The following is a 23,160-nucleotide window of genomic DNA, read 5'->3' on the forward strand; positions in this document are numbered from 1 at the left end:
CTGCACTGTGTGAAAACGTTCAGCTGCGCCAACGAAGTCAAATTAAACAATAACGTTACAAAAAACTACACAAACGATTAAAAAATGTCAAGAACGACAGCAAAACGAAACACAAATGACAGTCAAAGAAAGTCCAGATTTCTTGTTTCGTCAGGGCGTCGCCCTTCGTTAAGTGCCGTGTGACTGGGCCATAAGGTTGTGGATACAAGCGGAGAAAATGAGATTCCTTTGTTGGGTATCTCTGCTTACATTCCGGGACAGGGTGACAAGCTCAACTATCTGAGAGGGACTCTGAGTAAGCCTCTCCTTCTTCACATCGTCATCTCCCCAGGGAGGTCTTTCAGGCAAGTTCAACTGGGAGGAGGCCCCAGGGCAGACCTAGGACATGCTGTGTAGATGTTGCCATCTTGTGGCTATAGATGCACTTTTTCCATATATAAGTCATTTCTGAAAATAAGTCCCAGGACCTCAAAAAGTAGTAAAAGCATGAATTATAGTCCAGAAAATACAGTACTATTGAACTAATATATACAACGCATTACACCACATAAAACAAACATGACTCATAACTCATGCTGGCAGGTCTTAATTACATTTGGCTTGAAATCAATTTGGACAGCAACAGCTTCATTTAATACTACTGAAGTTGCATAATATTAAATTAATGCCCTGTCCCACTTCAGGGTGAAGAATGTATTAATTTTCCCGTTAGAAACAAAGAGTTTGTTTGCTCTTTCAGGCAGGTACTTCTCCCTTCTCTTTTATTCCCATTTGAACTGCTGCCACTGATCATTTGAAATCCAATTCCTGCCTCTAATCACATACAAAAACACACACAGTGACACTTAAAAGAAAAAAAAAAAAAAAAAACTATGAGAGCGTTTTAAATACTGCAGCCCTGCACACTGACTGAATCCTGATTCATGGTAAACCAAAAAAGAAGTCAATCAATCAATCAATTTTTTTTTTATATAGCGCCAAATCACAACAAACAGTTGCCCCAAGGCACTTTATATTGTAAGGCAAGGCCATACAATAATGATGTAAAACCCCAACGGTCAAAACGACCCCCTGTGAGCAAGCACTTGGCTACAGTGGGAAGGAAAAACTCCCTTTTAACAGGAAGAAACCTCCAGCAGAACCAGGCTCAGGGAGGGGCAGTCTTCTGCTGGGACTGGTTGGGGCTGAGGGAGAGAACCAGGAAAAAGACATGCTGTGGAGGGGAGCAGAGATCGATCACTAATGATTAAATGCAGAGTGGTGCATACAGAGCAAAAAGAGAAAGAAACAGTGCATCATGGGAACCCCCCAGCAGTCTACGTCTATAGCAGCATAACTAAGGGATGGTTCAGGGTCACCTGATCCAGCCCTAACTATAAGCTTTAGCAAAAAGGAAAGTTTTAAGCCTAATCTTAAAAGTAGAGAGGGTGTCTGTCTCCCTGATCTGAATTGGGAGCTGGTTCCACAGGAGAGGAGCCTGAAAGCTGAAGGCTCTGCCTCCCATTCTACTCTTACAAACCCTAGGAACTACAAGTAAGCCTGCAGTCTGAGAGCGAAGCGCTCTATTGGGGTGATATGGTACTACGAGGTCCCTAAGATAAGATGGGACCTGATTATTCAAAACCTTATAAGTAAGAAGAAGAATTTTAAATTCTATTCTAGAATTAACAGGAAGCCAATGAAGAGAGGCCAATATGGGTGAGATATGCTCTCTCCTTCTAGTCCCCGTCAGCACTCTAGCTGCAGCATTTTGAATTAACTGAAGGCTTTTTAGGGAACTTTTAGGACAACCTGATAATAATGAATTACAATAGTCCAGCCTAGAGGAAATAAATGCATGAATTAGTTTTTCAGCATCACTCTGAGACAAGACCTTTCTGATTTTAGAGATATTGCGTAAATGCAAAAAAGCAGTCCTACATATTTGTTTAATATGCGCTTTGAATGACATATCCTGATCAAAAATGACTCCAAGATTTCTCACAGTATCACTAGAGGTCAGGGTAATGCCATCCAGAGTAAGGATCTGGTTAGACACCATGTTTCTAAGATTTGTGGGGCCAAGTACAATAACTTCAGTTTTATCTGAGTTTAAAAGCAGGAAATTAGAGGTCATCCATGTCTTTATGTCTGTAAGACAATCCTGCAGTTTAGCTAATTGGTGTGTGTCCTCTGGCTTCATGGATAGATAAAGCTGGGTATCATCTGCGTAACAATGAAAATTTAAGCAATACCGTCTAATAATACTGCCTAAGGGAAGCATATATAAAGTGAATAAAATTGGTCCTAGCACAGTCTAATACAGTTCTAAATATGTCTGAAACTATCAAATACATATTTAGTTCATCAAAAACCAAAATGCTAGACAATTATGCATGAAGTTGTGGACCAATAACATTGACTTAAATTGTGCTTCTGTGTTGGAAACACAAATGATATAATGGTTTACAAGGAGATCAAATTTGCAATTAATGGATGTTTTGTATAAAAGTTATATTGTAGCCTGCAGTCTTTTGATATCAATTTCAATTGCAACTTCAGGGAATAATCTAAAATATTATAAATAATAATAAAATAATAAAAAATGGCTATTTGTGCAAAATTTTGTGGTTTTTGTTTTTTTTTGGGGGGGGGGGGGGGCTTGGACGGGGGTCTTGCCCTGGGAATAATTCAGTGTAGAACTGCCACTGACAGCTATTGGTTGAGTGATTACTTGACCGCCATTTATAATTTAACTCATGTCATCTATTACCACCTTTGGGGGAAAAAAATGAATATTTTTTCATTTTAGAGTGAGCTTTCATTGTGAGCAGTTGAAGGCACATTTGTGCAATAATCATGCTGTTTAATCAGGCCACACCAGCCACATGGACAGATTATCTTGTTAAAGGTGAAGTCCTCATTCAGATGGTTTTTAGCAAATTCTTCAACAACATTTGAGATAAATAAGCCTTTTTTAAGCCTAGAAGAAGTCTTATTTCTTTTACTTCAATTCATGAGAAATGGGAGCAAAAACAATAATGCATTTATATTTGTTGAGTATAATTTCAGTGACCGTTTCAGTGGAAAAGTGTCTTGATATTGAAAATCGGTGACACAATCCCATTTTCGTTAAAGTGGCCACCCTCAGTTATGCATTTGTCAAAATAGCAGTCTCATCTGAAATCCCATTCTATCACTCAAACCAGAACACACGGCACCGAAACAAACACCATCATTTGACTCCTGCTGCTATCAAAATATGACAGTTCATTTTGTTTTTCTGCACCACACCAAGCATTCATCTGCTTTCTATAATTCGTTTGACCAAAATAGTGTGAAAGCGGGCAGACTTATCTCTGTGTACTGGCTGAGATGTGATACACTGAAGGAAAACAAGACAGTAGGTTGGAACTGAAATGACAGGCTTGCTGATTTCAAAATTAGACACTTGCAAGAGTGATTGGTTTATGGACACAATGAAGCCTTTACTTTATTGCTTTGACTTTTGCGCAGTATGTCCAGATAAACACCAACTGCTGTACTTCATTGCTGGGACTAGTAGTATTTTGATGGCAAAAGTTTGCAATGAAATTGTTAATTCATAATAGTTTACTGCATTCCCACAGATATGATGAAAGCGGTGAAATATTTGCTGAAGTCCTCGCAGTTTGCATCAAGCTCAAAATCAATAAACAGACACACAAATTCAGATCACCACGCAGTCAAAAAACTGCCTGCTTAAGATGCAGAAATTAAGAAGGGATTATTCTCTCTGCTCTCTGGGTATTTTCACCTGTGTGAGATTATATTTGGCACTTTTATTTTGATATCTCTTGAATATGTTACTGTGTGCATCCATATAGTTTTTTGACTTCATCAAGTGATACAGTTTTAGAAGTTTACAATTTGGGATTACAGAGTTGTCTTGAACACATCATTAGTATGAAGCTGTTAACAGACTGGAAGTCATGACTTTGACACTAAACAACACTTAAACAAGATACAGTGGCTTGCAAAAGTATTCAGCCCCTTGGTATTTCACACATTTTAATTTGTTTATGACATTTCAAATACAAAAAGTAAACCAGGCTTCTCAATATAAAAACTTTGAAAATTATCTTTCTTAAACTCAAACTGAAAGTAAATCTCTACAACCTGAGATAAATTAATTAAAAATATAAAAGCCAAGATGATGGGTTGCCTAAGTAATGGGCCCCTTTGGTATAATACCTGTAAATAATCAGTTTTATTGCCAGTTTTCTTCAGACAAGTCAGGGGATGGATACATGAACATTTCCAAGTCACTGAATATGTCTTGGACTTTACGTACATCAGTAATGAAGAAATACAAACAGTATGACACTCTATGGTAAATATGTGTGGAGTAGACAGTTCTCAAAAACTGAGTGACTGTGCAAGAAGGAGAAGAGTGAGGAAAGCCACCAAGACACCCAGACAACCCAGAAGAAGTTATAGGCTTCTGTGGCTGTGATTGGAGAAATTGTGCACAGTGCAAGTTTTGGATTTTATATCCCCAGTTATAGACCTTCATGATGAAGTGGAACATAGGAGAGGATTTTCTTAAAAAGAAGACCTTTCATTTACAATTTGCCAGAAGGTACATCCAAGATGCAAGTCTAGATTTGATGTTTTAGTGAAAGAAGACCCTCCTCTATACCACTTCATCATGAAGCTATATAACTGGAGATACAAAACGCAGAATTTGCACTGTGCACAATTTCTTCAATCACAGTCACAGAAGCCTAAAACTTTTTCTGGGTTGTCTGGGTGTCTTGGTGGCTTTCCTCACTGTTCTCCTTCTTGCACAGTCACTCAGTTTTTCAGAACTGTCTATTCTACACAGATTTACCATAGAGTGTCATACTGTTTGTATTTCTTCATAACTGATGTAAATAAAGTTCAAGACATATGCATTGACTTGGAAATGTTCATGTATCCATCTCCTGACTTGTCTGAAGAAAACTGTCAATTAAACTGATTATTTACAGGTATTATACCATAGGGGCTGATTACTTATGCAACCCAGCATCTTGGCTTTTATAGTTTTAAATAATTTATATCAAGTTGCAGAGATTTGCTTTCAGTTTGAGTCTAATGAAGATAATTTTAGAAATTTTTACATTGAGAAGCCTGATTTATGTTTTGTATTTGTTAAAGACCCAAGATGGACTACTTTTTCATTTTGTTTTTTTTTATATTTCAATTAAAGACTGTTTCTGTTATTCTTGTTTAATTTTTTCCTGTTTCTGTTTTTCATTTCTTCTGTTTGTTTAGAAATTCTTGTAAAATTTGTAAAAATCTTGTAACTGTTGGCCAAATGGCCAAAGCAGTGGGTCACCCCGGTGAGTCTGGTCTGCTTGGGGTTTCTTCCTTATTATCGACAGAGGAAGTTTTTCCTTACCACTGTCACCTGTGGGCTTGCTCAGGAGTGGGGGGTACTGGTAAGGTCAGACTTTACTCGTGTGAATTGCCTTGAGGCAGCATTGTTGTGATTTGAATTTCTTCATCCGCTTCCAAGCAAAAGGAGAGCAGTCAGAGGGGTTATTTTTGTCCTTGAAATTTAACGGCAGTTAAATGTGTGTGGATTAAGGTTGTGCGCCTTACGAAAGTGGTCTTGAACTGGAAGAGCTGAACATAACACTGCTGGTATCAATACTGATGCAAATGAGTGTCTAATTCGATCGAAATTTTTAGTATCAATTATCATCCGAGTCTCCATTTTTTGGCAACCCTAATCCACATAGACACAAACCAAGCCGGAACTCTTCCAACAATTTCACATGCAAATACCGTTGTGTAGTAATATGTTACATTGTGGGTAATGACAAAATATTGTATACCAAAAAGCTGATGGGTGTAAACTGACATTTCCACTCACTGCTGTGACCACAATCAAACCCAAATGGCTGAGACATTATTTATCCCTAATTGATATTTCCTTCCCTTTAAACTTACTTGTCTCGCCCATCTCATACTCGCTGTCTCTCAGTAGTTCAAAGATGTCCACCTCCAGCTTGCCAGTGGTGGAGCGGTTGCTGTTCCGGTTGATGCTATCTTTGGCCAGTGTGATGGCCAAACGCTCTCCTCTGCTGCACTCCATGGGGTCATCGAGGATGGCAGCTGCGGGAAATGGATAAGAACAGAGGGATAAAAACCACCACTAACACTGCTAACTGCTGTTTTCTCTATAAACCTACAGCCAGGATTGTCCACATGGACAATACGAGAACCTGTAAAGACAGAAGCTTAAAACAAGCTAAAGCACATCATAAATTATGTATTCATTTATTCCTTTTTTGATTTACAAAGAAGATTGACATTCACAGTCCAACCTGTCTCCAAGGTGCATGGATTTATTATCAACCCATCGGCACATTTGGTGATCTCCATTAACAGACTTTCTACAGTAGCAAAATATTGCACTTAATAAATCCGTACACTTTGGGAGCAGCTTTTAGTGTGCTGAATGTACTTTTGTTCTTAAAAGGTGAGTAATGCTTAAGCAGACACCTAATCCATGTATTAACATCTTTAAAGCCTTGAAAGCTTCATGTAAACTTCAAACTTGGAAAGCTTAAAAGCACAGTAAAATAATTTGGAGAACATGACCCCTCCCCCTCCCCTAAAAGAGAGCCTAAAATTAATAAGATGTTTTGAGGCATCACAATATCTGCTGGGTGTAAACTTTTCTTAAAGATGTGGTTGAGATTTAAACTTTCAGTGAGTGCTGCGGGCATGTCAGACATATTACATTCTGGAATTCAATATAAAACTTAAAGTGATTCTATTTGCCACAAGAGCATTAAAGAGCTGCCTTATGCTCACAGATGATTTGTAGCCAGCGTGTACATGGCAACATTCTGTATTTGCTGTTATCTGAATTGATATTCAAAATAACTGACACAACTGGAAATGCGTGAGTGCTCCATAGATTGTGTCACCGTGCCAAAATCACAAATGAATAAGATGTACAATAAATAAAAAAGGAATTCAAAAATGACTAATATCAAATATAAATGAGGACAGTTTAACGGTGATTTTACCTTTTGATGACGAAGTGATGCTTGAACTTCAAACCTTGAGTACTGCATCACATCTTGTCAGTTATTACAATCTGACAAGTGGTCCATGGTTTAATTAATCATACAAATGATTTATAAGATAGATGTGTGTTCATGGTTAATAATGTGAGTTTTGACCATGCTGAAGTACAACCTCAGTGACACAATTACTTCTTACAGACCTGCCATTAACCAAGACTGAGAATAGCACCACGGTTGATATATTCATTTTGGGTAGCAATGGGGGTGAATTGTGCCGGCTTGTTGTTGTGCAAGTGACATATTTTCCTTCTGCTGAGAAAAATGAAATATGCACCAAGCATTGCTGCGTTCTTGATTGTACCGCAAACCAGGAGAAGAGCTTGGAAATTAAAATTTTGTTTAGTGCCACTTGGAATTGGAGAAAGAAGTGCTCAAAAACAAAAAAAGAAAATTTATAAAATTACATAAGTAATGATATGCTTTTTATTATGTTTGTATTTGTATGATGGCAAAAAAAAAACAAAAAACAAAAAACCTAAGCTAGCTGGGCGAGGGTGATAATATTCTGAGAGAAGTCCAAATTTACAAGGATGAAGTAAGAAATTTAGAAATTTAAAAAAAATCTTTGTCCCAGATAATGTTTCAAAACCCAGTTTCTCACAACAGACAACAGTCACCCACTCATGTCCTTGTTTATCTGCAAAATAAATATGCGGCCAAATCCATGAAATTCAGAAGTGAAAGGGTTGTGATGTCATGCAGATTAGGAGGACAGCTAAAATCAACAACGCAAAGTAAAATTATTAAGTAAAACATAACTTAATAATAAACTGTGGTAGACTCGGGGCCTGTCCAGAGTGTGCACCACTTCTTGCCCAAGGATTGCTGGAATAGGCTCCAGCATCCCATGACCCTTTTCTGGAATAAGTGGGTGTAGAAAATAAATGAAATCTATCTACAAAGCAAGAAACGTCTGTGTGTGGGTATGTGGCATGCATATCTCTCTGACCGTTTGTCAGATTGACCTCAGCTTTTGGATATGGCTTGCACATGGCACGATGATGTGCATCCTTTATTATGAACATTTTTGCAATAAATTTTCAAAACCTTTATTTTGATTAGCATTGTAACATTTGTACTTCCAAGATGGTGTGGCTTGTTGATGTTACTGGTAGCAAAGTTAAACAACATCAGATAGTTCATGTTGCTGGCACCATTTCACAATAAAATGTTTAATGCCAGCATCCCAGCAAATACTTTTACTGTGAAAGTCATGCTGTCTGTGTTCCTTGTGACTGAGTTTAACTTGACAACACTGAGGAGACGTTAGCTAAAATCTGTTTTTTATAACACCAACAAATTTCCTACTATTTGTATAACGTTTCAGTAAGTACATAAGATGACTAAAATATTACATTTTCCCACAATTTATACAATGTTTCATTAAGTACATAAGATGAATAAAATCTTATATTTGCTGTGAGTTCAGGAGGTGGGATACTGATTTGCTGTTTCAAATATTCTAAATGCTCTGTCTAATTTTGTATTTAATAATCTATTTAATAGGAATCCTTTTATTTCCATATAATTGATAATAAAACTAATTTTAAAAAACAATATTGAATACTATATTCAAATAATAATATAACATAAGTACACCTCTTTCTACATCCCACCTTCAAACACTGCCTCATACAACCATCCATGACAAATCTACTTAAACTCCCAATTTTCTAGAGGAATATAAACTTCCTACGGGCACTGCACTAGTTAATGAAGAAAAAAAAGAATAAATATAAATATCAATCATTTGGATAGCAGACCTTAAGTGATGAACATGCATGTTCACAAATTAAAAAATAAAAATAAATAAAATAAAAATTCACTCATAAATAAGCTTTAAAGGCTTGTTGTTACCCCAGCTACATGCTAAATAGCTAAGCTAGTGCAACAAGTAGCCAAACACCGAAAATATACTCAACAAAAATATAAACGCAACACTTTTGGTTTTGCTCCCATTTTGTATGACATGAACTCAAAGACCTAAAACTTTTTCCACATATACAATATCACCATTTCTCTCAAATATTGTTCACAAACCACTCTAAATCTGTGATAGTGAGCAATTCTCCTTTGTTGAGATAATCCATCCCACCTCACAGGTGTGCCATATCAAGATGCTGATTAGACACCATGATTAGTGCACAGGTGTGCCTTAGACTGCCCACAATAAAAGGCCACTCTGAAAGGTGCAGTTTTGTTTTATTGGGGGGGGATACCAGTCAGTATCTGGTGTGACCACCATTTGCCTCATGCAGTGCAACACATCTCCTTCGCATCATCCGTGAAGAGAACACCTCTCCAACGTGCCAAACGGCAGCAAATGTGAGCATTTGCCCACTCAAATCGGTTACGACGACGAACTGCAGTCGGGTCGAGACCCCGATGAGGACGACGAGCATGCAGATGAGCTTCCCTGAGACAGTTTCTGACAGTTTGTGCAGAAATTCTTTGGTTATGCAAACCGATTGTTTCAGCAGCTGTGCAAGTGGCTGGTCTCAGATGATCTTGGAGGTGAACATGCTGGATGTGGAGGTCCTGGGCTGGTGTGGTTACACGTGGTCTGCGGTTGTGAGGCTGGTTGGATGTACTGCCAAATTCTCTGAAACGCCTTTGGAGACGGCTTATGGTAGAGAAATGAACATTCAATACACGAGCAACAGTTCTGGTTGACATTCCTGCTGTCAGCATGCCAATTGCACGCTCCTTCAAAGCTTGCGACATCTGTGGCATTGTGCTGTGTGATAAAACTGCACCTTTCAGAGTGGCCTTTTATTGTGGGCAGTCTAAGGCACACCTGTGCACTAATCATGGTGTCTAATCAGCATCTTGATATGGCACACCTGTGAGGTGGGATGGATTATCTCAACAAAGGAGAATTGCTCACTATCACAGATTTAGAGTGGTTTGTGAACAATATTTGAGATAAATGGTGATATTGTATATGTGGAAAAAGTTTTAGGTCTTTGAGTTCATCTCATACAAAATGGGAGCAAAACCAAAAGTGTTGCGTTTATATTTTTGTTGAGTATAGATGTATGAATGTTAATGAGCGCAGTTTAAGTTATATTTAATTATTCCATAAAATTGTGATACCTGATCTTAGAGTGTCAAATACTACATCAATACACAGCAAGTACACTCAGTGAAACTTCACCCACTCAGTAAAACAAGCACCCAAGTTCAATTCACATTAGCAAGAAGAATGAACATCCAATATTTACTTAAAACTAACCGTGATATGTTCACACACTGTGTAGAAAAAGTAGTAAAAAAAGCAGCAGATGTCTGCAATCTAGCTTTGTAATTACCGTAATTATAGTGGGTTAGCTCAAAGGTTCTTAAACAGATTAAATTTACAGGCAACAAAGAGACAGGAAATAAAAGCTACCTACTCGGAAAAGTGTTGAAATTAATAAGGTGCAAAAAATACAATTACTACAACTACAACTTTGGCGAAAGGCAAATGCTCTGTAGAAAACACATATAAAGTGGAACTTGTGCATTTTGTGCCTAATTCTTTTAGAATGCACAGCGCTGCATACAGAGCTGGAATATGCTTAAACCGACCTTTCCCACGATGGTCACACAGCTTAACCAAAACCAACTCAAAAACACATATGAAATCATCACAGAACCTTCAAACAGTGAGTGAACAGCTACAGCCAATTACATGCTTTTCCATGAACAGAGAATAAGAGCTAAATATGGTCACGCTGTGCGGAATAATGTGGACAGTTTAACAAAATCAAACAGATGAAAAATCAAATCCTATACAGGTCCTCATTTGATTAACAATATATGGCTTTGGGGACAAAAAAAAAAAAAAGAATTTCATTTTTGACATTTTAAGAGCGCTATCAAGTGTTATCAAGTATCTTGTAGATACTTGATGACTAAAGGCTATTGTGTTTCTGATTCTAAACAGTCTTGGATGACAACCAGGCATTCATAGTGCCATATTTTGGCCTCAGATAAAAATGGAAGACATCACTTTTGTATGATTAGACCACATTGCCACATGCGATCTCCAAATATACCAATCGTAAACAGTTTGGATGTGTACCAAAGCACTTGATTGGTGGTTTAACCCTCTGGGGTCCGAAGGCATTTTTTGGACAGTTCACTCGCCTGGCATAAATGTTTTATTATTGCTGTTAACAGCTCTCCCTGCATCCCACAATCAAGTTGTATGTCTCTTTTTTCAGGACAACCTGTGCTTTCAGAATATATATGTTTTTGTTGTGTTTTATAAGTGTAATAAAGGTTTACAATCAAAAATAGGCAAGGAAAAAATAAAGCGAAAAATAACTTTCCACACACATTTATTCAAAACACACAGCAAACGATAATAAACAACTGTTTTGACACTTTATAAAGGTAATTTGAGTTCTTGTGTGAAAGACTCTATAACAGAAAGGTTCAAACAATAAACACAAATGTACATTTTGAACAATATATACAAAATGGTCTGTGCGTTTTGTTGTCCATTGATATGGTAAACAGTGCTTTACACAGAGAAAGCAACAGAGTTATCCAGTAACCTTCACATGCAAACTAGTGGAGCAATCCTGATAGTTACACACTCTTTGTTTGAGTACGTGAGATTGTCATCACAGGCTCTCCGTCTGCTCCTGCTTTCACTGATCGCTGTGTGTAATGGCGCAGGGCACACTGAGTATGTACTAATAGTATGTACCCCTTGGAGCTCCCAGGGGACTATTCAAACGGGCCAACTAGTAACACATCACTTCTGAAAACGATCTTTGGCTTTTCACGTGAGGTAAATCTGCCCTACAATTGTATTTTGGAAAACCATGTGAAGGTGAACCAATTCCGATTGGACACTCACATTGCGCACGTCATCACATGGCTTCTATGAGCAGTACAAAGATGGCCGATGGCTGGCTCAAAAATCCGCGGAGTTAACTTTTCAGCAAAAAAAAGGGTAAGTTTCTCTCTCATATCATTCAAAAGTTATTTATAATTTAGTAAAGCTTGGTCTTAGCCATTGTATACGACGGCGTCGGCCCCAGAGGGTTAAGAGGTTTTCCAAACCTACTACATGGGCAGGTGAATGTAGAAGTCAACACTGGTGGAGTTGAGCTTTGTTCAATCAGTTACCATCAAACCAACAATCAACCTTCAGTTCAAACTGAAGATATCACGGTGCACTTTTCAGCTTGATGATGCAGACCATTAGCTTTTGTGCTCCAAAATATTATGCCCTGACCTTTAATGTTTGTTAACTTTTATACTAATCTACAATGAACTATCATTAATCCAAAGCACTTTTTTGCAGTTGTTTTTAACATTGTGTGATTAGCAAAGTGGTTTGTGTCTGTGCGTGTGTGTGTGTATGTGTGTGTTTGGTGATCTGGCCAGCAATCACGTTGTTCTCTCCTGCCTCATGCTATGCACCATGGCTAATGGAACGGTGTCCTGCTGCTGCAACACGCTTCATGAGGACGTACGTCATGCAAACACAAACACACTCCTAATGTGAAATATTACGGGTGCCTGAACAACACAATTATAAACACAACTCGTGACTTAAACAGGCAAATTAAAAACACAAATCTGGCACGTCTTCCTCTCAGAGGACTTGATATTTTGACGTGGTCAATACATGACAGCTGGCAAACGAGCAGCGCTGCTTTGGAATGGGGAAAACATGAGCTGAGCCTCAATCCATCAAAACCAATCAATGAGTAGCCTGGGGGTATGCTGAGAAAAAGCTGCCTACGGACTGGAAAAGAAATGAAATTTCTCAGAGATGAAGACACATGACTTAGGAAAGTGATCTGTTGGACTGTTTTAGCACCTCTCACTTTTTGTGACACTTTGACTTGTGTTGAACATCTGTGCTAAAAATGGGATTTTCACCACAGCAGAGACACCTAAGGTTCCATCGTTCCACCTGAACCATTTGTGATTTTCACACACAGTGCCCACGTTCTTTAAATTGGAAGTAAAATGAGCATGTTGGTTTAAAAATGAGTTATTGTCAGGTACCACAAATTGTCACCTTATGGTTTCACGACTTCACCTCTAGCGGCACCTCTGGAGGCACATCTGGTTTCTTCTGTCCACTGGTTGGTGCAGATCCAATAACTCACCAGAAACCCTCTCAGTTGAGTCCACTTTTTAGACACCACTTTATACCTTGGCCCAGTTTCATGAAGCGGTCTAATCTTCAAGTCTACCAAGCTTACTTAGTTGACTAAGGTTAGCTGCCCAACATTATCCATCTAATCTTCATTTCACATCAACGACTAAACTTGTAGAGTAGCCATTTTACCTCAGTCGACAATTTTCACAGTCAATGTGGCCTCGAGAGTGTCGTTGCTGAGCAACGGCTCCAATACACTACAGTTTTGTTTAGTTCCAGGTTGGTCCGTCTGCTACAAACATGGACCTCCACTGCATTTGAGGAGAAGCGCTCCCGGCCTCAGCATCCGTAAACATCTCCAATGAATTATTCCAGTCCCAGAACACCTGCTCCTGCCACAAGTCTCTCCTTCCTTCCTCCTCCATTAAGTGGTGGTACATGATATCCACATTTTTTGAGGTAGGACACTGACATTTTGTTACCTAAAATAAGATTAGCCTCCTCTGTACTAGGCTAAAAACTTCAGTCGGCTGGAATGAAACTTTTCCAGACTAAGCACTTTGTGCAACAAAGAATATCAAAAAATTTGTCAACTAAGTGAGTTTATTTGACTAAACAAGATTAGACTGCTTTATGAAACCGGGCCCTGGTGCCCTCAGACTTAAAGGGAATGACAGGTGACAATGTGTGTTTATTTTGTGTCATGGTTAATACACACCCATGATTACATGAGATGACTCTCTTCACATTGCACCTTGTGCCCAATTTGCAATCAGATAATGTACCCATGGAAGACTAAAGTGGAGTTGGACTTGCCTTAATTCCACTGTACACCATGTGTTTTAGGCATTGCACTACAGATTGTCAAGCCTTTAAACATCCATTCATTTTCTATACCTGCTTACTCCAATTAAGGATCACGGGAGGACTGGAGTCTGTCCTAGCAGTCATGGTGCATGAAGCACGGTACACCCTGTAGAGGACGCCAGTCTGTTGCAAGGCCACATACAGACAAATTCACACTCGCACACACACCTACGGACGATATAAAGTTTGCAATTCCCCTAACCTGAATGCCTTTGGATGTGGGAGGAAGCCGGAGCACCTCAAGGGAACCCACACAAACACGAAGAGACCATGCAAACTTGACACAGAAAGGCCACTGGTGGCAATCAATCCAATGACCTTCTTGCTGTGAGGCAACAGTACTAACCACTAACCCACCGTGCTGCCCGGTTAAACATTCAAACCTAAATTCACTTCTTTCTACCAAATGCATTCCTTTCTTCTGCAGCTAGCACCGCAGTGAAGCTACACTGACGGTTATAGAGGTGCCAAAGTGCATTCTGTCCAAAATGCAACAATATGATGTGTGTATAGCATGTCGAGACAAGTGGATTGGTTGAACAGTCCAAATATCTTGCCCATTTCTGCTGATAAATATAACTTCTCTTTACTCTTATCCCCCTAAATCACTGAGCGGGCTTTACAGGCAATCTGTGCATTATGATGCCCTCTCTGCAAAAACAAAAGGATTTTAAAAAATCTGCGCCAGTGGTATAAAATGAAAAACAATGACAGACATAATAGAAATTTTAGGAACAAATGATCCCAGTTATTGGAATCTGAGAATAAGTACCAGCACCAATGGACCTGAGCGCCTATGTAGAACTTACTACTACTTCTTCTTCTGGCTGTACAGCACACTTTATTCAGCATGAACAGTAAAATGGGGGACCAGCAATAGCAATGAAACAAACGTGTGCCAATATGAAAAAGCAATGGTCTATGCACAGTATATTCATTGGATGCAATGCACTAAAACAACCATTCCCAAACAGAAGTACAGGGGGCCATTTTGAAATTTTAAAATTCTCTGGGCCCCACCCCAAAATTAGAATTTTGATCAACAAATGAGACAAAAATGAAGTACATGTGTATGTATGTATAGTATATGGCATCAAACACACAGAGATCGTATAGTATCTCCAAATTCCATAACATAAAGTCTCCAAGTCCCCCCAGAACAGGATGCTAATCTGACACAGGCTATTTCTCTACCAAAGCTAGTGCCCATTTACAGCCGGAATGACTTGGACAGTGTAAATTAACTATCTTTTCCAATGACACAGACAAGTAGCATGACCTGGGCTCAAACACATGTCTACATATTGGTCACCCAACTCATTATCCACTGCCCTACATTTTTTATCCATATATTTCATTTTACAATGTCAAACAAACACACACACAAAACCAAACCCCAAAAACAAAGCAGAGGGGAAAAAAAAACACAAAGAAAAAATAAGGACAAATTTGCTGAGCACTGCCTGGCAGGCAGGTATAACGGGAAGCATAACCAAGACTCCAAGAGCGAGATTATCCCAGTTTCACTCTGTTACATTACAGAGAATTTTCCCAAGATGGGCAATGCTTCACATAGTTAATCAGAGGCTTTCAGTGGTGATATGATCTATCGGAGAAGTCTCTGAGCGTGTACTTAAATTTTGTTCTAGTTTCAAAAGAAATAAGACATCATACAACCAGGCCTTAATTGAAGGTAGCAAAGGTGACTTCAACAAAAGCAACATTATCAGGAGGCAGCCAAAAATAGCAATGTGGGGGAAAGACAGCTTTTTAAATCCTAAATCTTTAAGATTGTAAAAAAACAAAAAAACAAAAAAAAAAAACCTATACCAGTAGTTGGATAATTTCAGACAAAAACATTACTTGTGGGTCAAGTCACTGGGGGTCCAAGAACATCTTGGATATCCCTCATCTAATTTGCCTGGGTAGAGCATGGTGAGTCTGCCTGCCCTACATTAATTCCATATATAGTTAAGCAAAGTCAGATAAATGAAGAAGGACACAGACATTAAACTCCATGGCTTTGTTTTATTGCTTCTGATAACACTGAAAAAGAATCTAATATTTTCAGGTAATTGTAAACATTATTACATAGTTGAAAGACAAAGACATTTTTTAAATTTATAATCGGGGAAGATGATGGTTTAGCGGTTAAGTGTTGGGGTTGAGACCAGAGGATCCTTGATTCAAATCCCTGCCTGACCAGAAAATCACTAAGGAGCCTTGGGCAAGGTCCTTATTCCCCTAGTTGCTCCTGGTGTGTAGTGAGCGCCTTGTATGGCAGCACCCTGACATTGGGGTGAACGTGAGGCATTATTGTAAAGCATTTTGAGCGTCTGATACAGATGGAAAAGTGCTATACAAATGCAGTCCATTTGCAGCGCTGTCACGACCCACCATCGGGCCACGGTACACACTTTGGGAATCACTGCACTAAAATAATACAATAACATTTACAAAAGATAGGTCAGAAAACAGGCTTGTATCTTATCATGAGTCAGGATTTTAATACTTGGACAAAAAAGACTCAAAATGACTCTGAAAAGTTGTCAAGGGTAAAAAAGCTCACTATCCATTTGGGGGAATCCCTGGCTTCTCTGTTAACATCAGTGTCTGTGTGTGTGTCTCTCTCCAACAGGCTGAGTAAAAAATGCAGATAAAATGAACTAGCTCTTCACCTACTGTACAGTGTAATTAATGGTAATGGGCTCTCCAGTAGCTGGGATTTTATTGGAGGAAAAGTCATTACCTGGGGGACAGCAGGAGTGTCTTTGATCAAATAAATGTTCTTGCAGAATATGGATACTGTAAAGTGATTTGATATGATGTTCATTTTAATTAGAAATAAAGGCTTTCTCATCAAACTCTTTCTAAGTCTGCCATGCAACATGTGCTCTCATTTGTCATTATTACCTTTAGCACAGGCGCACTTCCCTTAAAGAAATGAGGCAACAAAATTTTGATGAAAAATCTAAAGATTTTCATCTAACAGTGCTGATGGATCTGTTCTTTTCATGGTCAGAGTTCAGGAGAACTTATGAAGGTGTTACAAACTGACATTTGCATGTTTTAACTGTGACTATTCAGACTTGTTCCAGGCTTTCTGTGGTGGTCAAGTGGTTAATGCACTTGGTTTCAGTTCAGAAGGCTCCAGGTTCAAATCCCACCCCTGCCACATTTCTTCATGTAATGTGGAGTTGCGTCAGGAAGGGCATCCGGCGTAAAACCTGTGCCAATTCAACATGCAGATCCACCTTGGATTTGCTGTAGCAACCCCGAGTGCAAACAAGGGAGCAGCCGAAGGGACTTACTTACTGTGATAAAAATAAGTCACCCGTATCTACTTAAAGTCTGCACTCAGTACATGTTTTATTCAAGACATTGTCCTCTTTTTTCTTCTCTTCTGGATACTGGAAAATCAAACTTTCCATTGTGTCATGTTTTGTTTCAGTCTGTTCAGATTATTTAGAATCACAATTTTAAAAATACAGCCAAAGGATCATCATCTGAATTATAATCTCAGCAGATTAGAAATCAAATGTATCATGGTTCAAGAAACTTAAAAGAGACATCACTTCACACACTGTTACCAGTGAAAGTCCTATACAGGCTAGACTAGCAACAATTAATCAATTAAGAATTGATTATTTAATTAATTGCCAACTATTTTGGAAACCAATTAATCATTGAGTTTTTTTTTTATTATTATTTATTTGAAATGTCCAAATTAACCGATTTCAACTTCTTAAATGTGAATACTTGTATTTTCTGAATTGTCTCTTCCTCTTTTGGGTTGTGCACCATAACATTTGGAGATGACATATTGGGCTTTGCAAAACACTGATCAATATTTCTCACCATTTTATTGACCAAAGAACTAATGCAAAAACTTAAAAAAAAAAAAAAATCAACTGATTAACTGATAATGAAAACAGTTGTTAGTTGCAGCTCAGTGAAATGTGTCAAGATTTTCCTTTTGTGTCTCAGGAAGAGACAAAGCTGAGTTGATTTTCTTCTGGTCCCTGCCAATGAATGCCTTTTTATTTATTTATTATTTTGGCATGATATATCCTTGATATATTGGGATATGTAACAGAAACTGTGAATACTTTTCAATTCCTAAATATGTGATTGAAAGGTTGAAAGTTAATGGTTGAATTTCTGGTTGTGATTTACTGGTAAATAAATCAAAGAATAATCAAGTCATCTAAAAAAAATCAATAGGCTAATTAAAAATATCATTATATTCATTGATCAATAATAATAAAAAGGTATATTAACTGATTACAAAATAATAAGAAGTTGCACCAATGATATAATGCAGAGGCTCAATCAAGCCGACGCTTATCCCTGGATACTGGAGTGTAAAAGAGTATAAGAACTTGCAACTCCCTCTGGAAGTGACGCATGTTCAAGGCAGGTTAATTCCCCAGTCAAGGTCGGTACCCATTTACAGCTGGTGGACTGGAATGATGCAGATGAGGTGTCACTGCCAAGGACACAGACAGGGCACCTGAGCACACACCTGGCATCAAACTCCAGTCTGTACACTGGCAGTCCAATTCCTACCCCACAGAGTCACATGCTCTGCACGATGGACTACTGTTACATTAACTATGTTTGAGTAAATCAAGCGGGCGCTTTGATGACCTGATCGATTACATCATTGGACAGAATGGGACTGAAATCTCTGGATGCAATATTATAATATTATATTTTATGACTCATTCATGTGACTTCTTCTGCTGGACCACATGAATGGAGTAAATTCAGTTGACTGGACATGATTTGGAAAGGCACACACCTGTCTACATACAAGGTCCCACAGTTGACATGTTCGAGCACAAACCAAGCATAAAGTCAGAGGAATTATCTGTAGACCTCTGAGGCAGGATTGTCTCGAGACAGAAATCTGGGGAAGGGTACAGAAACATTTCTGCTGCTTTAAAGGTCCCAGTAAGCACAGTGGCCTCCATTATCCATAAATGGAAGAAGTCTGGATCCACCAGGACTCCTCCGAGACCTACCCACCCGTTTTAACTAAGCATTGGGGGGAAAGGGTTTTTGTCAGGGAGGTGGTCACTCTGTCAGAACTCCAGCATTCCTCTGTGGAGAGAGGAGAACCTCCAGAAGGACAACCATCTCTGCAGCAATCCACCAATCAGGCCTGTATGGTCGAGTGGTCAATCGGAAGCCACTCCTTAGTAAAAGGCACATGGCAGCCCACCTGGAGTATGCCAAAAGGCACCTGAAGGATTCTCAGACCATGAGAAAAAAAAAATTCTCTGGTCTGATGAGACAAAGATTGAACTCTCTGGCGTGAATTCCTCCATTTTTGGAATAAGGCTGTAACATAACAAAATGTGGAAAAAGTGAAGTGCTGTGAATACTTTCCAGGGCAAAAGAACACCAGGCTTTTTATCAAAGTCAAGAAGATGGTCACACCAAGGAGAACGTTTGTATCAGATCAAAGTCATTTAATTGAGTGTTTTTTAATTCAAAATGAGTGTGGTGGGTCATACACAGAGAGACAATCCATTAACTATAGAAATACTGAAAGGTAAGGTTTGATTCACTTCCAAGGAAGATGTTTTCTGTGAAGAAAAGGGCATCTGGTTTGTGGACTTCCATCTTCAGGGCCACACTATGAATGGAAAGTGTGATACCAGCTTGCTGAAGCAGCTATGCAAGGCTATCAGGACCAAATGCCCTGGAAAGCTGTCAAAAGGGATCTTGTTTTATAAGGATGACGCCCCAGATCACAAGTCAGTAGTTGCAGCTTCCATCAACCCATCAAATATATTTTCCTGATTTATCACACACACTCTTGTGTATTATGGTTAGTCTGAATTGCAACAAATGGCAAAACTGATTACAAAGACAAATGGGCTTCAGTCACTTTCCATGATTATGTTAAGAATTACATCATTTGATGAATAAATTGATCATCTCAAGTGCTGTTTTTTTCCCATTTTATCATGTCCTCAGATTATTAATTGCAAATGCTCCTCTTGGCAGACTTCCACTTTAGCAGCTTCATTCGATGTCTGCTTGTTTTGCTGTAGCTGGCTGATTAGCCCAACCAAGCTGTGTTCAGGAGGCATACAATTAATTTTCTTGAAAGCATGCTCGCATACAAAATGGAATGTTACTGCATACGCACTAACGTGAGGGCCGAAAGATGATGTAAAGTAAAAGTGCTGTGGAACAGAATGCACGACACAACATATTAAAAAGCAGGCCATCCCGTCACATTCCTTTCTTGCATGGTGAATGGACTGTATTTCTATTTGCTTTTCTATCTGATGCAGATGCTCAATGAGCTTTACAAGGATACCTCACAATCACACACACACACACACACACACACACACACACACACACACACACACACACACACACACACACACACACACACACACACACACACACACACACACACACACACACACCAGTGTCAATGGGCTGCCATGCAAGGTGCTAAACTGCACACAAGAAGCAACTTGGGGATTGAGGACCTTGCCGAAGGGACCTCAATGATTTTTGTGTCTGATGGAGAACCAAACCAAGGACCCTCTGGTCACGAGCTCACCATCTTGAACTTCCCAACTACCACTGAACTACCACTTCCCAAGTATTTTTTTCACTATTAATTCCCAACCTGCATCCATGTGTGTCTGTCTATAATAATAACTCTAATCCAATTACATTTTTTTTGTGACTGATTAGTTAAGCGTGTGAGATTTCAGACCGTATAATATTGGGGTAACGATGGCAAAATATTTGACCGTTTCACATTTGGATGTATTACACAGTGCCCTGACTGACGTTCTGACAAGATATAATTCCTGTCAAATATCGTCGGGATGCGGAACTGTCAATTTATGCAATGAGACACAATTCGACAGAACACCGGCTGCGCGTGCTAACAGTGCGTGTTAGCACTGTTAGCTGAGAGGGAGAGAAAGCCATGTATCGCCACAGAAATGGGTGAATTTAAGCTACCATATGAAAGTATTGATGAGGATTCTGATACAGAATTACCGTTTCACATTTGATGGATTTTCACATTTGATGGATTACTTCGTACCCTGACCACTGTAAGCGTTGGCGGTAAGCCTCGATGACCGAATTACCTACAGAAAAATAACAAACGATGCAAACGATGGAACTGGATTAGAATGGGAATAAACCCCTTGTGTCTGATGATTTGGGGACGTTCATGCTGTAATACGGTCGCAAATAGCCATTTTAAAACTCCTTTTTAAAGCTTAATTTTTGACTGTATAACCAGAATGAATGTCCACAAATCATCAGACACAACGGGGTTATTCCCTAAATATACTGCTCCCAGTTGGATGTTATGTGGTGAAGTTGGTCAAAGTTCTCTTGCAAATATTACTAATGCCAGAATGGTAAATATTTATCTCAGAATTCAAATGGAAATCAGTGCAAACTATGACTTATGTATATAACAAGAGCATCATTGTTATAAGGTGTTGGTGACACTAAATTCACTGCAGCCACCAGGGGTCTCCTACTTGTTGTTGAATATTTTAACAAAGAAAAATTCTCCAGAATTATGCGAAAAGGCATTTTCCCAAAGAGAGAGAGCCGTTGTATATCCAGCAGGAGACCATTGATGTGTGAAGTGAATTTGATAATGGTACACCTTACAACGATTAATTTATTTAATTTTTTCTTATGTCTCTTTGTTTTGGCACTTTGTAGACAGTCCCTACACATTTGTCTCACAGCCGCCTGCACTTTCAGATCAGTGTTATTATATCAGCTCAGAGGATGGCTCATTTGGATAAAAATGAGGTTGTAGCTCATTGTCTACCTTCTTGAGGTTAGAAACTACTGTTTTTTGTTCTTCTACAATATTTCTCTAAAGATTTATTGAGCCGTGAACTTTGAATCTGTGAACATATTTCTGACTTTACTGCAGTGAAAGGTGTTAGTGTAGCACTTTACATGCTTCTTGTCCTATTGTCTGCCATATGTAGTCCAAAAAGAGGTCATTTTCTGTTTCAATACAGAGTGTTACTACACACAGTGCACACACAAACACACACGTACACACAAGTCCATCAGATGTGACGCGTAAACAAAACGCGTGAACATGACATCGGCTTTCTGTGATAACTGACAGCAAAGGTTATTAAAGATATATACCGTCATAGTTTTTTTTTTACCAGCGACCATCAAATATGTCTATCAGGTATCGCAAAGACTTTGCGTCTGTCCGCTCTCCATCTGCTCGGCATAAGCCCAGCCCTGTTCCCACCAGAGTCTTCAAATTCACAAGAACATTCTTGGGACACAGACTTTGGACAAGTTCAAAGATGGATAACATTGACCTAATTTAAGAGGTTAAAAAGGGACATTCTGTTTCATTCTGTTCTGTTTATTTTGTGGGGCGGGGATGACAGTCAATCCGAGTAGAGTGGCACCATGATGTAAGTGGTTGGTCTCCCTCAGTGCAAACTCTGTTTCGTTTATGTGTAAATATAACCTCTTTGTCATATATTATGTAAAAGCTTGTGAGAAATAAACACTTCTGAAACTGAAAAAGCTGTTTTTGGAACCTGATAACACCTTTGAAGTGATTTACAAGAAATTTTGCGGATGCTAGCATGGTGATGTCACAGGCTGGTCTAGCTAGCTGCAAACACTGTTTTGTTTGATACGACTTCTTTGTCATATATTATGTAAAAGTTAGCGAGAAATAAACACTTCTAAAACTGAAAAAGCTGTTTTTGGAACCTGATAACACCTCTGAAGTGATTTACAAGAAATTTTGCGGATGCTAGCATGGTGATGTCACAAGCTGGTCTAGCTAGCTGCAAACTCTCTTTTGTTTGTGTGTCTATACGACCTCTTTGTCATATTAGCCTCTTTGACAAACACTGACAACTGAAAACGCTGTTTTTGCAATCTGATAACACCTCTGAATCCATTACATTTCGCAGACGTCAGCGTGCACACAAAATTCTGCTAACTCAAAGCTAACTTCCGCTCTTGTCAAAAGCTTATGTATGCACACATACACACCTTCCTGGATACGCCATT

At 38.9% G+C, this 23,160-nt stretch overlaps 1 protein-coding gene and 1 long non-coding RNA gene across 2 annotated transcripts in view; one reads left to right on the top strand and one right to left on the bottom strand.

Moving 5' to 3' along the window:
- Nucleotides 1–23,160, bottom strand: part of grik4 (glutamate receptor, ionotropic, kainate 4) — a 1,339,327-nt gene that overhangs the window by 768,853 nt on the left and 547,314 nt on the right. Inside the window, exon 3 of the mRNA XM_034169301.1 lies at nt 5,959–6,123. Coding sequence (XP_034025192.1) covers nt 5,959–6,123 — 165 coding nt within the window. The remainder of the gene's footprint in view (nt 1–5,958; nt 6,124–23,160) is intronic.
- LOC117509558 lies at nt 3,304–21,645 on the top strand. Its single transcript, XR_004560431.1, has 3 exons — nt 3,304–3,314; nt 5,574–5,579; nt 21,565–21,645. It is a non-coding gene; the product is annotated as an uncharacterized LOC117509558 (long non-coding RNA).

This window comes from Thalassophryne amazonica, chromosome 4 (assembly GCF_902500255.1).
Source record: "Thalassophryne amazonica chromosome 4, fThaAma1.1, whole genome shotgun sequence".
NCBI lineage: Eukaryota > Metazoa > Chordata > Actinopteri > Batrachoidiformes > Batrachoididae > Thalassophryne > Thalassophryne amazonica.